At 47.5% G+C, this 14,587-nt stretch overlaps 1 protein-coding gene across 7 annotated transcripts in view; it reads right to left on the bottom strand.

The window, feature by feature from the left end:
- Positions 1-14,587, bottom strand: part of LOC140212604 (uncharacterized) — a 92,746-nt gene that overhangs the window by 47,801 nt on the left and 30,358 nt on the right. For 3 of the 7 annotated variants that reach the window (XM_072283601.1, XM_072283602.1, XM_072283603.1), the window contains exon 1: positions 9,603-9,987. The exons of 1 other annotated variant lie outside the window; for it this stretch is intronic. In XM_072283601.1, coding sequence (XP_072139702.1) covers positions 9,603-9,743 — 141 coding nt within the window. In that variant the 5' untranslated portion in view covers positions 9,744-9,987. Of the gene's footprint in view, positions 1-9,602; positions 9,988-14,587 lie in introns of those variants that run through there. 3 more of the 7 variants (XM_072283604.1, XM_072283608.1, XM_072283605.1) reach the window with 2 other exon arrangements.

Here is a 14,587-nt window from a genome sequence, read left to right as displayed (position 1 = left end):
TACTTGGCAAACCACTGTCACAGCCTGCCAATCAAAAATAACAAACGTTTATCACATGCTTTGTGTCTGTTAGTGAATCATTGTTACCCACAGTTTTGTATGCTCTAAATTTCCTTAGTGATTTCTCATGTCATTTTATTGAAAGTTTTCTTAAAGTCTGAATAAACCACATACACTAACATCCCATTTACCTATTCTGCTCGTTGCAAGTAAAAAAAAGTCAAATAAATTTATCACACTTGATTTCTCTTTCATCAGTCCATGCTGACTACTCAATACAATTATTGTTTTCTAAGTGCTCTATTACTGCTTCCTTAATAATAAATTCTTGGATCCTTGGGCTAATCATTCTGCAGTCTCATGTTTTCTCTCACGTTCCTTAAAATAATGGGATTATATTTGCTTCTTTCCTGTGGGAACCATCCTATGATCTATGCAAATATGGAAAATGGCAGACAGTGCATCTGTCTCCACAGTCAGCTCCTTCTAAATCTTGGAATGCAGGCCACAACCTCATTGGGGTTTAGCAGTTTTCAGTCACATCTTTATCCTCGCAACACACACACAAAATGCTAGAGGAATTAAACAGGTCAGGCAGCATCTATGCAACATCAGCATTTTTATCCTCACTGCTTTCGTAAAGCTGATGTCAATTCCTTTCAACCCCTCATGTACACTTTTTTCCTTCCTTGAATATTTGAATCTGTTTGTTGAGAAGAAAAACTTTGGCTCATCTTTGACTTTTTTATTCATTCAATAACCAGATCTTGAACCAAAAAGCATCTCTCTTGTTCAACACAAAAATTCAGCTTGAACACAAGGAACACTGGTGATGCTGCTCCAGTAATGACTACTTCGGGATCAAATCTTAGAGCAGAGCCTAGACTGCAGACAGACAGGATTAGTTTCATTTGGCATAATGGTCAGCACATACTCTGAGGGCCAAGTGGACTATTCCTGTGCTGTACTGTTCTGTTTGTGTATTTATGTAATTTTGCTGTGAGATAGGAGTCAATTCAGTGAGATCGAATGATTGGCTATGAATAATATTGACAGTACAGAAGAGTACTTCTGTAAGTGAGATCACAATGTCTTATTATTAATGAGAGACCAGGTTGTAACAGTAATGGTTTCTGATTTCAAAACTACGCTTGAAAATTTTCCACACATTTATAATCCTTTTACCTTTACCTGCAAGATGTGAAAGTAATAGCACTATGTTAATGATGAACTAAAGGCTTTTGAAATATTCAGACATGTGACTATCATTTACTAGCCTTCTTTGACAATTATTAACTTTTTATTATACATAAAGTATCACTGAATATTATCTGTAATGATTCAATCATTAACTTGCCTTCGGCTGATGCGTTAACAACTCTTCTGAGACAGTGGATGGGAATTTCCTCAGGGCTGCTCCTGCATTTTTGCTAAAACTTTACTGAATATGTAGTTGGAGCACTGTTATGACAGAGAAAGGAGTAAGAAATTCACTCACAAGGCCCTGGAATTTCATAAGAATTCTATTTGTTTCCCTCTGTAATATAGTGGGAGACGGATAGAAATTCCAAGCGAAGATCACAAGACAAAGGAGCCAAAGTAGGCCATTTGGCCCATCGAGTCTCCACCATGAGCTAAACTATTCTCCCATCTAGTTCCAATTTCTGGCTTTTCCCCCATATCCCTTGATACCCTGACTAATTAGATACCTATCAATCTCCTCCTTAAACACCCTCAATGATCGGGCCTCTACAGCTGTATGTGGCAACGAATTCCATAAATCCATGACCCTCTGGCTAAAAAAATTTCTCCTCATCTCTGTTTTAAATGGGTACCCTCTAATTCTAAGACTGTGGCCTCTTGTCCTGGACTCATCCACCAAGGGAAACAGCCTTTCCACATCTACTCTGTCCAACCCTTTCAACATTCAAAATGTTTCTGAGATCACCTCTCATACTTCTATACTCTAATGAATACAGTCCAAGAGCCGACAAACGCTCCTCATATGTTAGCCCCTGCATTCCAGGAATCATCCTCGTAAATCTTCTCTGAACTCTCTCCAACATCAGAACATTCCTTCTAAGACAGGGGGCCCAAAACTGCACACAGTATTCCGAATGAGGTCTCACCACTGCCCCATAGAGCCTCATCAACACTTCCTTACTCTTATACATTATTCCTCTTGAAATGAATGCCAACATAGCATTCGCTTTCCTTACTGCCGATCCAACCTGGTGGTTAACCTTTAGGGTATCCTGCACGAGGACCCCCAAGTCCCTTTGCACTTCCAATTTTTGAATTTTCTCCCCATCTAAATAATAATCTGCCCAATTATTTCTTCTTCCAAAATGTACAACCATACATTCCTCAACATTATATCTCACCTGCCATTTCTTTGCCCACTCTCCTAAACTGACCAAGTCTCTCTGCAACCTTTCTGTTTCTTCAACACTTCCTGCTCCTCCATCTATCTTGGTGTCATCCACAAACATAGCCACAAAGCCATTTAATCCATAACCTAAATCATCGATAAACATTGTAAAAAGAAGCGGCCCGAACACCAACCCCTGCGGAACACCACTAGTAACCGGCAACCAATCAGAATAGGATCCCTTTATTCCCACCCTTTGCTTTCTGCCTATCAGCCAATGCTCCACCCATTCCAATATCTTTCCTGTAATTCCATGGGCTCTCATCTTATTAAGCAGCCTCTTATGCGGCACCTTATCGAAGGCCTTTCGAAAATCCAAATACAGGTGGCCCCCATTTTCCAAATGTTCGCTTTACGACACCTCGCTGTTACGAAAGACCTACATTAGTTACCTGTTTTCGCTAACAGGTGTTTTCACTGTTACGAAAAAAGGCAGCACGCGCCCGAACAGCTAAGCTCCTCCCCCAGAACTGCATTTTAGCCGCCACTGCTTAAACACGTGCTTTATCTCGATTTATTTTGTGCATCCGTTAGCAAGATGAGTTCTAAGGTATCGGAAAAGCCTAGAAGAGCTCGTAAGGGTGTTACACTTAGCGTAAAACTAGACATAATTAAGCATCCCGATCGTGGTGAACGAAGTAAGGACATTGTCCGCGCGTTGAACTTGCCTGCGTCCACCAATCGCACTATTTATATGCAGAGAGAGAGAATTTTGAAAGCTGCTGATAATACTGTTGGTTCTGCTCATAGCAAAGTGGTCTCTCTTAGTTGGCATCTAATAATGGATAAAATGGAAAGTCTAATGCTTGAGTGGGTTGATGGTATACAAAGCGTGGTGTTCTGTTAAGTTTTCTTATACTTAAGGAGAAATCAGCCTGTCTTTTTAATAAATGAAACAGAAAGCACTGGACGATGGTGATGAAAGTGTTGCGAAAGTGGAATTTAAAGGTGGCCATGGGTGGTTTGATTGGTTTCTGAGGCGAGGGCAGCTTCATAGTTTAAGCAGTGGTCCCACACCTCCCAGCCGCGGACCGATACCGGGCCGCAAAGAATGCAGTGGTGCAGCGGTAGTCAGAACGCACCCAACACATCTTTAAGAAAAAAGCCAAAATAAACAAGCTAATTAATTAGGTGCTGCCTGGCACGTAAATGTCAGCCCAGATCAGAGGCGATTGCATCAGTTGCTTATTCGTGTAAGTGTTTAACTGTGACAAAACTGCAATTTATTGGAGTCTTCCCGATTCTGGTAAGTGAAACTACACTGTACATACATTATTTCTACTTTATATAGGCTGTGTATTTTTATGTGTTATTTGGTATGATTTGGCAGCTTCATAGCTTAAAGGTTACTGGAGAAAGTGTTTCTGCCGCGAGCGCTTCCGTGAGATTTTCGCTGCACTAGACGGTGCTGCAGAAAAGTATTTCTACTTTATATAGGCTGTGTATTTATCATATCATTCCTGCTTTTACTATATGTTACTGTTATTTTAGGTTTTTATGTGTTATTTGGCGTGATTTTGTAGGTTATTTTTTGGGTCTGGGAACGCTCAAAAATTTTTCCCATATTAATAAATGGTAATTGCTTAATCACTTTACAACATTCTGGCTTACAAACCGTCTCATAGGAATGCTCTATCTTCGGTTAACAGGGGAAACCTGTACACAACATCCACAGCCTCTCCCTTATTAATCTTGTTTGAGATTACCTAAAAAAATTCCAATAGGTTGGTGAGGCAGGATCTTCCCTTCATGAAACCATGCTGGCTTGGGCCTATCTTGTCATGCACCTTGAGGTATTTCATAACCTCGTCCTTGAGGATCAACTCCAATAACTTTCCAACTACCGATGTCAGACTAACAGGTCTGTAATTTTCTTTTTGCTGCCTCCCTCCTTTCTTAAACAGCGGAACTACATTTGCAACCTTCCAGTCCTCCGGAACCATGCCAGAGTCTACTGATTTCTGGAAGATCGTTTCCAATGCCTCCACAATCTCCAAAGCCACCTCCTTCAGAACCCGTGGGTGGACCTCATCCGGTCCGGGAGTCTTATCTATTCTTAGTCCATTTAGTTTCCCAAGCACTTTCTCGCTAGTAATCTTGACTGTACCTAATTCTATTCCCTGAGACCTCTGGCCATCAGGTATGTTGCTAATACCTTCCACTGTAAAGACTGATGCAAAATACTCATTTAGTTCCTCTGCCATCTCTTTGTTACCCATTATAATTTCTCCAGCCTCATCTTCAATCGGTCCTATATCTACCCGTGTCACTCTTTTACTCTTCATATATTTAAAAAAACTCTTAGTATCCCTTTTTATGTTAATTGCCAACTTCCTTTCATAATTCATCTTTTCTTTCCTAATGATTTTTAGTTTCCTTCTGTAATTTTTTAAAAGTCGTCCAGTCCTCAGTTTTCCCACTAATTTTTCTTCCTTGTACGCCATCTCTTTCACGCCATTTATTTTAGCCTTAACCTCTATCATTAGCCACATTTGTGCCATCTTTCCATTCATGATTTTCTCTTTTCTTGGAATATATTTTTCCTGCACTTTCCTTATTCCTTGTAGGAATTTCATCCAATTCTGCTCTACCGTCCCTCCATCTAGCTTACTTTTCCAATCTACTTGGGCCAGTTCCCCTCTCATACCACTGTAATTTCCTTTGTTCCACTGAAATATCAATACACCTGATACCAGCTTCTGCTTTTCAAATCTGAAACTGAACTCAATCATATTATGATCACTACTTCCAAGGGGTTCCATTACCTCCAGCTCCCTAATCTCCTCAGGTTCATTACACAGCACCCAATCCAAAACAGCCGGTCCCCTGGTGGGCTTATGGACAAGCTGCTCCAAAAAGCCATTCCGTAGGCATTCTACAAACTCCCTCTCCTGAGATCCAGTACCTTCCTGACTTTCCCAATCCACTTTCATATTAAAATCCCCCATAATTATCTTGACATTTTCCGTCTGACACGCTTTTTCTATTTCCACCTGTAACTTGTAGTCCACATCCTGGCTGCTGTTTGGAGGCCTGTATATAACTGCTATTGGTGTCTTTTTATCCTTGCCATTTCTTGACTCGACCCATAAGGATTCTACCTCTTCTGGTCCTATGTCCTTTCTTTCTAGTGATTTGATATCATTGCTTACCATCAGGGCATGCCACCCCCTTTACCTACCTTCCTATCTTTCCTATACAGTGTGTATTCTTAAACATTCAGCTCCCAATCACATCTATCATTTAACCATGACTCGGTGATGGCCACAATGTCATATCTTTTAACCTGTAGCTGTACAACAAGGTCATCCACTTTATTTCTAATGCTGCGTGCATTTAAGTACAGTACGTTTAGATCAGTATCTGTTACCGATTTTGCTATATCTCTATCACACAGCAAATTATCCTGTCTATTCACCTGCCTGTCCTTCTTGCCATCTTTGCTGCACAGTATCTTTGACTTATTTCTATTTTTCTCTTCCCCAACCCTAACACCCTGGTTTCCTCCCCCCTGCCAACTTAGTTTAAACCCTCCCTAACAGCTATATTAAACAATCCTGCCAGGATATTAGTACCTTCTGAGTTCAGGTGTAACCCATCGTTGTTGTATAAGTCGTACCTCCCCCAAAATAGATCCCAATGATCCAAGAATTTGAAGCTCTGCCCCCTGCACCAGTTACTTAGCCACACATTCATCTGCTTAATTCTGCTATTCTTACCTTCATTATCGCATGGCTCAGGCAGTAATCCTGAGATTATTACTCTGGAGGTCCGGCTTTTCAATTTTCTTCCTAGCTCCCAGTCATTTTCCTTCAGGACTTCCTCTCTTTTTCTGTCTATGTCATTGGTACCAACATGTACCAAAACTTCTGGCTGCTCACCCTCCCTCCTCATTATATGTAATCCCCATCAATCACAATCAATAATGGAACCTAATTTGTATATGCCCTTCAACCCCTTATGTTGTACCAACTCATATAAACATATTCCATAATCAGTCTATCCCTTCCTTCCTACACCATCCATAATCCTCCATTTGTGCCTATCTTAGAATCTTCTAACTGCTCTTATTGTACAAGCGTCTACCAGCACCCCCAACAGTGCATTTCAGGCACCCACCACTCTCTATGTTTAAAAAAAATCACCTCGAACATCTCACCTTAAATAGATGTCCTCTGGTATTGGACACTGTCACCAGGACAGGGGTTGTCAACTTAGGGTTCATGGACTCCTTGCTTAATGGTTTTGGTTCCATGGCATAAAAAAGGTTAGGAGTCCCTGCCTTCGGAAATCATTGCTGGCTGTCCACTCTATACTTGTCATAATCTTATACACTTTTATCAAGTTGCCTCGCAGCCAAAGAGAAAAGCTTAGCTTACTCAACTTTTCCTCATAAGACACATTCTCTAATTCAGACAGCATCGTTGTAAAGGATCTGCCTCCTCTCTAAAGCTTCCACATTCTTCCTATAAGGAAGTGACTAGAACTGAACAGTGTGGTCTAACTAGTTTTATAGAGCTGCAACATACTCCCGTGGCTCTTGAACTCAGTCATTCGACTAAGCCAGGACACACCATCAACTTGTGCAGAAACTTTGAGGAATCTCTGGACTTAGACCCCACGATCCCTCTGTTCCTCCACACTGCTAAGAATCCTGCCACTGACCCTGTACTCTGCCGACAAGTGTGATCTTCCAAAGTGCATCACCTCACAATGTTCTGGGCTGAACTCTACCTGCCACTTCTCTGCCCAACTCTGCATCCTGTATACATCCTGTTGTTACCTACACCAGCAGTCCCTAACCACCTGGCCGCAAAGCATGCGCTACCGGGCCACGAGGAAACGATATGAGTCAGCTGCACCTTTCCTCATTCCCTGTCATGCACAGTTGAACTTGAACATAGGGTTGCCAACTGTCCCATATTCGCCGGGACATCCCACACATTGGGCTAAATTGGTTTGTCCCATACAGGACCGCACTTGTCTCGTATTTTCCCCGCTAAGGTAGAGCGTTCCTATGAAATATTTTGTGCCGAAATGGTGTAAAGCAAAGAAGCAATTACCATTAATTTATATGGGAAAAATTTTTGAGTGATCCCAGACCCAAAAAATAACCTACCAAATAACACATAAAACCTAAAATAAAGAACACTAACATATAGTAAAAACAGAAATGATATGATAAATACACAGCCTATATAAAGTAGAAATAATGTATGTACAGTATAGTTGGGAAGATGAAGGTAAAACCGATTTGTGGGGAAAAAATCAGCATGTACACGTATGCACACATCACATGCGCATGTCACGCATGCACACACAAGTGCCCGCGCAAGGCTTCATGGTCATGGTCGTCTTTCTTGGGGTAAAGTGTCCCATGATTTGACTGCTACTTTTGTCCCTTATTTGAGTGTGAGAAAGTTGGCAACCCTAACTGTAAAAGACATGTTGAGGTGAGTTTAACCCTACTTGAACACCCTCCCCCGGTCACCTGGGAAGGTGAGGGGGAGAGTGTGGTGGGTGGGAGGGGGGGGAGAGAGGAGGGGGGGGGAGAGAGGAGGGGGGGGGAGAGAGGAGGGGGGGGGAGAGAGGAGGGGGGGGGAGAGAGGAGGGGGGGGGAGAGAGGAGGGGGGGGGGAGAGAGGAGGGGGGGGGAGAGAGGAGGGGGGGGGAGAGAGGAGGGGGGGGAGAGAGGAGGGGGGGGGAGAGAGGAGGGGGGGGGAGAGAGGAGGGGGGGGGAGAGAGGAGGGGGGGGGAGAGAGGAGGGGGGGGGAGAGAGGAGGGGGGGGGAGAGGAGGGGGGGGGAGAGGAGGGGGGGGGAGAGGAGGGGGGGGGGAGAGGAGGGGGGGGGGAGAGGAGGGGGGGGGGAGAGGAGGGGGGGGGAGAGGAGGGGGGGGGAGAGGAGGGGGGGGGAGAGGAGGGGGGGGGAGAGGAGGGGGGGGGAGAGGAGGGGGGGGGGAGAGGAGGGGGGGGGGAGAGGAGGGGGGGGAGAGAGGAGGGGGGGGAGAGAGGAGGGGGGGGAGAGAGGAGGGGGGGGAGAGAGGAGGGGGGGGAGAGAGGAGGGGGGGGAGAGAGGAGGGGGGGGAGAGAGGAGGGGGGGGAGAGAGGAGGGGGGGGAGAGAGGAGGGGGGGGAGAGAGGAGGGGGGGGAGAGAGGAGGGGGGGGAGAGAGGAGGGGGGGAGAGAGGAGGGGGGGGAGAGAGGAGGGGGGGAGAGAGGAGGGGGGGAGAGAGGAGGGGGGGAGAGAGGAGGGGGGAGAGAGGAGGGGGGAGAGAGGAGGGGGGAGAGAGGAGGGGGGAGAGAGGAGGGGGGAGAGAGGAGGGGGGGAGAGAGGAGGGGGGGAGAGAGGAGGGGGGGGAGAGAGGAGGGGGGGAGAGAGGAGGGGGGGGAGAGAGGAGGGGGGGGAGAGAGGAGGGGGGGGAGAGAGGAGGGGGGGGAGAGAGGAGGGGGGGGAGAGAGGAGGGGGGGGAGAGAGGAGGGGGGGGAGAGAGGAGGGGGGGGAGAGAGGAGGGGGGGGAGAGAGGAGGGGGGGGAGAGAGGAGGGGGGGGAGAGAGGAGGGGGGGGAGAGAGGGGGGGGGAGAGAGGGGGGGGGGAGAGAGGAGGGGGGGAGAGAGGAGGGGGGGAGAGAGGAGGGGGGGAGAGAGGAGGGGGGGGAGAGAGGAGGGGGGGGAGAGAGGAGGGGGGGGAGAGAGGAGGGGGGGGAGAGAGGAGGGGGGGGAGAGAGGAGGGGGGGGAGAGAGGAGGGGGGGGAGAGAGGAGGGGGGGGAGAGAGTGGGGGGGGGAGAGAGGAGGGGGGGGAGAGAGGAGGGGGGGGAGAGAGGAGGGGGGGGAGAGAGGAGGGGGGGGGAGAGAGGAGGGGGGGGAGAGAGGAGGGGGGGGAGAGAGGAGGGGGGGGAGAGAGGAGGGGGGGGAGAGAGGAGGGGGGGGAGAGAGGAGGGGGGGAAGAGGGGGGGAGAGTGTGGTGAGGGGGAGGGTGAAGGGGAGGAGAAGAGGGGTGAATGTGGAAGAGGAGCGGGGAAAGCGGGCAGAGAGGGTGGGCTTGTTTGGAAACACTCAGGCTGTCGGCTGCCCCAGGCCACCCCAGTTGTCGCGGTGCGTTAGGAGCTCCTCACATGCAATCCCTAGCTGAATAAAACCCGAGGCGGTCGCTCTCTCTCTGGTGTAGGACTCACACAGATAGTTGTCTCGGGTTCTGCGCCCTGCAGTCCGCACCTCAGCGTCTCCGGTCGGCCCGCTCTCCAGGAAAACACACCGCTCAGTGTCGGGAACGACAACCGTCGGGTCAAGCTTCCAAACCGACGTGCCCGTATCATATCGGCATGCGCGCCGCCGGCACTACCAACAGGCTGAAGCAAAAGATTTCATCTCATCTCATCCCCTTTTTAGCATTATGCATGTGGTTCATGCTCTTCTTTCGTGTTCATTTAGCTGACTCTGAATGACTGTCCAAAGCGAATTTATTGTTAAGTTACACACACAAAACTTGCTGGTGAACGCAGCAGGCCAGGCAGCATCTCTAGGAAGAGGTACAGTCGACGTTTCAGGCCGAGACCCTTCATCAGGACTAACTGAAGGAAGAATGAGTAAGAGATTTGAAAGTGGGAGGGGAAGGTGGAGATCCAAAATGATAGGAGAAGACAGGAGGGGGAGGGATGGAGCCAAGAGCTGGACAGGTGATTGGCAAAAGGAATATGAGAGGATCATGGGACAGGAGGCCCAGGAGAAAGAAAAGGGGGAGGGGGGGAAAACCCAGAGGGTGGGCAATGGGTATAGTGAGAGGGACAGAGGGCGGAAAAGGAGAGAGAGGGAGAGAAAAAGAATGTATATATATAAATAAATAACGGATGGGGTACGAGGGGAAGGTGGAGCATTAGCGGAAGTTAGAGAAGTCAATGTTCATGCCATCAGGTTGGAGGCTACCCAGATGGAATATAAGGTATTATTTTTCCAACCTGAGTGTGGCTTCATCTTGACAGTAGAGGAGGCCGTGGATAGACAAATCAGAATGGGAATGGGACGTGGAATTAAAATGTGTGGCCACTGGGAGATCCTGCTTTCTCTGGCAGACAGAGTGTAGGTGATCAGCGAAACGATCTCCCAGTCTGCATCGGGTCTCGCCAATAGTTCAGCGAAACGATCCTCTGGGTTTTTCCCCCCTTCCCCTTTTCTTTCTCCTTAGCCCTCCTGTCCCATAATCCTATCATATCCCTTTTGCCAATCAACTGTCCAGCACTTGGCTCCATCCCTCCCCCTCCTGTCTTCTCCTATCATTTTGGATCTCCCCCTCCCCCTCCCACTTTCAAATCTCTTACTAGCTCTTCCTTCAGTTAGTCCTGACGAAGGGTCTCGGCCCTAAATATCAACTGTACCTCTTCCTAGAGATGCTGCCTGGCCTGCTGCATTCACCAGCAACTTTGATGTGTGTTGCTTGAATTTCCAGCATCTGCAGAATTCCTCGTGTATGTGTGTGAGGCCGGTCTTCTGTGCTCAGTGTCAGATGTGGGAGGTCCGCGGGACTCCCAGCCTCCCAGATAGCCACATCTGCACCAGGTGCATCGAGCTGCAGCTCCTTAGGGACCATGTTTGGGAACTGGAGATGCAGCTCGATGACCTTCCTCAGGTCAGGGAGAATGAGGAGGTGATAGAGAGGAGGTATAGGCAGGTAGTCACACCTGGGCCTGGGGAGACAGAGAAGTAGGTAACAGTCAGGAGAGGGAAGGGCAAGAGTCAGAAGCTAGAGAGCACCCCTGTGGCTGTACCTCTTGACAATCTGTACCTGCTTGAGTACTGTTGAGGGGAGGGGGGAACTGCCTACCCGGGGGAAGCAACAGTGGCCATGCCTCTGGCATAGAATCTGGCCCTGTGGCCCAGAAGGGTAGGGAAAGGAAGAGGAAGGCAGCAGTGATAGGGGACTCTATAGTTAGGGGGTCAGACAGGCGATTCTGTAGATGCAGGAAAGAAACACGGATGGTGGTTTACCTCCCAGGTGCCAGGGTCTGGGATGTCTCTGATCGCGTCCAAGATATCCTGAAGTGGGCAGGAGAACAGCTAGAGTTTGTGGTACATATTGGTACCAATGACATGGGCGGGAGAAGGGAGGAGGTCCTGAAAGCAGACTACAGGGAGTTAGGAAGGAAGTTGAGAGCAGGACCTCAAAAGTAGTCATTTTGGGATTATTGACTGTGCCATGTGACAATAAATATAAGAATAGAATGAGGTGGAGGATAAATGCGTGGCTGAGGGATTGGAGCGGGGGATTCAGATTTCCGGATCATTGGGACCTCTTTTGGGCAGGAGTGACCTGTACAAAAAGGACGGGTTGCACTTGAATCCCAGGGGGACCAATATCTTGGTGGGGAGGTTTGTTAAGGCTATTAGGGAGAGATTAAATAAGAATTGTTGGTGGGATGGGAACCGAACTGAAGTGACGGAGGAAAGGGAGGTTGGCTCACAAATAGAGAGCTTGGAGACAGTGCAAGAGGGAGGATAGACAGCTGATCGAGAAGGGACGTGCTCAGACCGATGGGTTGAGATGTGTCTATTTTAATGCAAGGAGTATTATGAACAAAGCGGATGAGCTCATAGCGTGGATCAGTAATTGGAGCTATGATGTTTGGCCATTACGGAGACTTGGATGGCTCAGGGACAGGAATGGCTACTTCGAGTGCCAGGCTTTAGATGTTTCAGAAAGGACTTGGAGGGAGGCAAAAGAGGTGGGGGCGTAGCACTGTTGATCAGAGAGAGTGTCACGGCTGCAGAAAAGGAGGAAGACATGGAGGGATTGTATACAGAGTCTCTGTGGATGGAAGTTAGGAACAGGAAGGGGTCAATAACTCTACTGTTTGTCTTTTATAGACCACCCAATAGTAACAGGGACATCGAGGAGTAGATAGGGAGACAGATTCTGGAACAGTGTGATAATAACAGGATTGTCATGGTGGGAGATTTTAATTTCCCAAATATCGATTAATAATAAGAAGGCGTGCAGTGCATTGGGCTTCATCAATCATGGGATTGAGTTTAAGAGCCGTGAGGTAATGTTACAGCTATATAGGACTCTGGACAGACCCCACTTGGAGTACTGTCCTCAGTTCTGGTTGCCTCACTACAGGAAGGACGTAGAAACCATAAAAAGGGTGCAGAGGAGATTTACAAGGATGTTGCCTGGATTGGGGAGCATGCCTTATGAGAATAGGTTGAGTGAACTCAGCCTTTTTCCCTTGCAGTGACGGAGGATGAGAGGTGACCTGACAGAGGTGCATAAGATGATGAGAAGCATTGATTGTGTGGATAGTCAGAGGCTTCTTCCCAGGGCTGGGATGGCTAGCACAAGAGGGTACAATTTTAAGGTGCTTGCAAGTAGGTACAGAGGAGATATCAGGGGTAAGTTTTTTACACGGAGAGTGGTGAGTGCGTGGAATGAGTTGCCCGCGACAGTGGTGGAGGCGGATATGATAGGGTCTTTTAAGAGACTCCTGGACAGGTATATGGAGCTCAGAAAAATAGAGGGCTATGGGTAACCCTAGGTAACTTCTCAGGTAAGGACATGTTCGGCACAGCTTTGTTGGCCGAAGGGCCTGTATTGTGCTGTAGGTTTTCTATGCTATCTAGAGTTTTTTGAAGAAGTAACCAACATGGTACACGAGGGTACAGCTTTGGGTGTTGTCTATTTGGATTTTCTCAAGATCTTCGACAAAGTTCAGAATGATAGTCTTTTTGGAAAGTTAGGTCCAATGGAATCCAGGGAAAATGAGTTAGTTGGATTCAAAATTTGGCTCAGATGTAGGAAGCAGAGGCTGGTGGTTGAAGGCAAACAACAGGAATTCTGCAGATGCTGGAAATTCAAGCAACACACATCAAAGTTGCTGGTGAACGCAGCAGGCCAAGCAGCATCTGTAGGAAGAGGTGCAGTCGACGTTTCAGGCCGAGACCCTTCGTCAGGAGTCAGGATTCGTCTGGAGTCCTGATGAAGGGTCTCGGCCTGAAACGTCGACTGCACCTCTTCCTACAGATGCTGCTTGGCCTGCTGCGTTCACCAGCAACTTTGATGTGTGTTGCTGGTGATTGAAGGTTGTTTCTCAGAATGGGGGCCAATGGCTAGTGTGTCATAAAGGTTGATGAAAGGACTTTTGTTATTCATCATTTATCCGAGGCAAATGCAAATTATGCAAATAATTTAAATGCAAATGCACAAGGTTTAAACATTAAGCAATAAATTTGTGGATGACATGAGATTAGGAGGTGTTGTTGACAGTGAAGAAGGTTATCGTAGATTATAGAGGAATCTTGATCAGCTGGGGAAGTGGGCTGAGGACTGTTAAATGGATGTCAATGCTGTTAAACTTGAGGTGATGCATTTTGGAATGTCAAACCGGCATGAATGTTGGGGCATTAGTGTGTAATGCACCTGAGGGAGCTAGGAGTACAAGTGCATAGTTCTGTGAAAGCAGCGTCACAGGTCATGAAATGGGCACAAGCACACTGGTCTTCTAAATCAGGCCATTGTGTATAAGAACTGGTAGTTAATATTCACTTCAATTCAATTTCACTTTAATTGTCATTCAACTGTACATTAATCCTCCTCAATTCAGCCAACTGAGACAGCATTACTCTGGGGCCAAGGTGCAAAACGCGGTACCAATGGTCACACAAAGCACAAAGTACACAGAGCACACATAGATAGAAAGGTACAGCCACTCAATAAAAGAGTCCAAGCTTGAGCCATCCAACACCACAGAAATCTGCCGACGACCGGAACAGAGCTTGTCTTCTGCCAAGCGAACATACGGGGTGGGTGGAGAAGGCAGGACTGATTCCAGCCTGGATGCTGCGCCACACAGCCCCTGGTGGAGCACGCTGGCTCCGATGCCTCTCTCCTGGCAGCTGTAAACAGGCGACACTGTGGCTTGAGGCCTAGTCCTCGCTGCGACAGAAGCCACGGAGCTCCCCCGCCGTCCATGCCTGCGCACCCACCAGTAAATCAGCAAACAACAGGAATTCTGCAGATGCTGGAAATTCAAGCAACACACATCAAAGTTGCTGGTGATCACCAGCAACTTTGATGTGTGTTGCTTCAGTAAATCAGCAATCCACGTTAACAATATCCAAAAGAGTCTTGCGATCACAAGAAAAGTGACCAAGACTGTCAGTCGCCAGT

The sequence above is a fragment of the Mobula birostris genome, chromosome 19, assembly GCF_030028105.1.
Source record: "Mobula birostris isolate sMobBir1 chromosome 19, sMobBir1.hap1, whole genome shotgun sequence".
NCBI lineage: Eukaryota > Metazoa > Chordata > Chondrichthyes > Myliobatiformes > Myliobatidae > Mobula > Mobula birostris.
The sequence above is the reverse complement of the archived record's forward strand: the minus strand, read 5'-3'. Positions and strand labels throughout refer to the sequence as shown.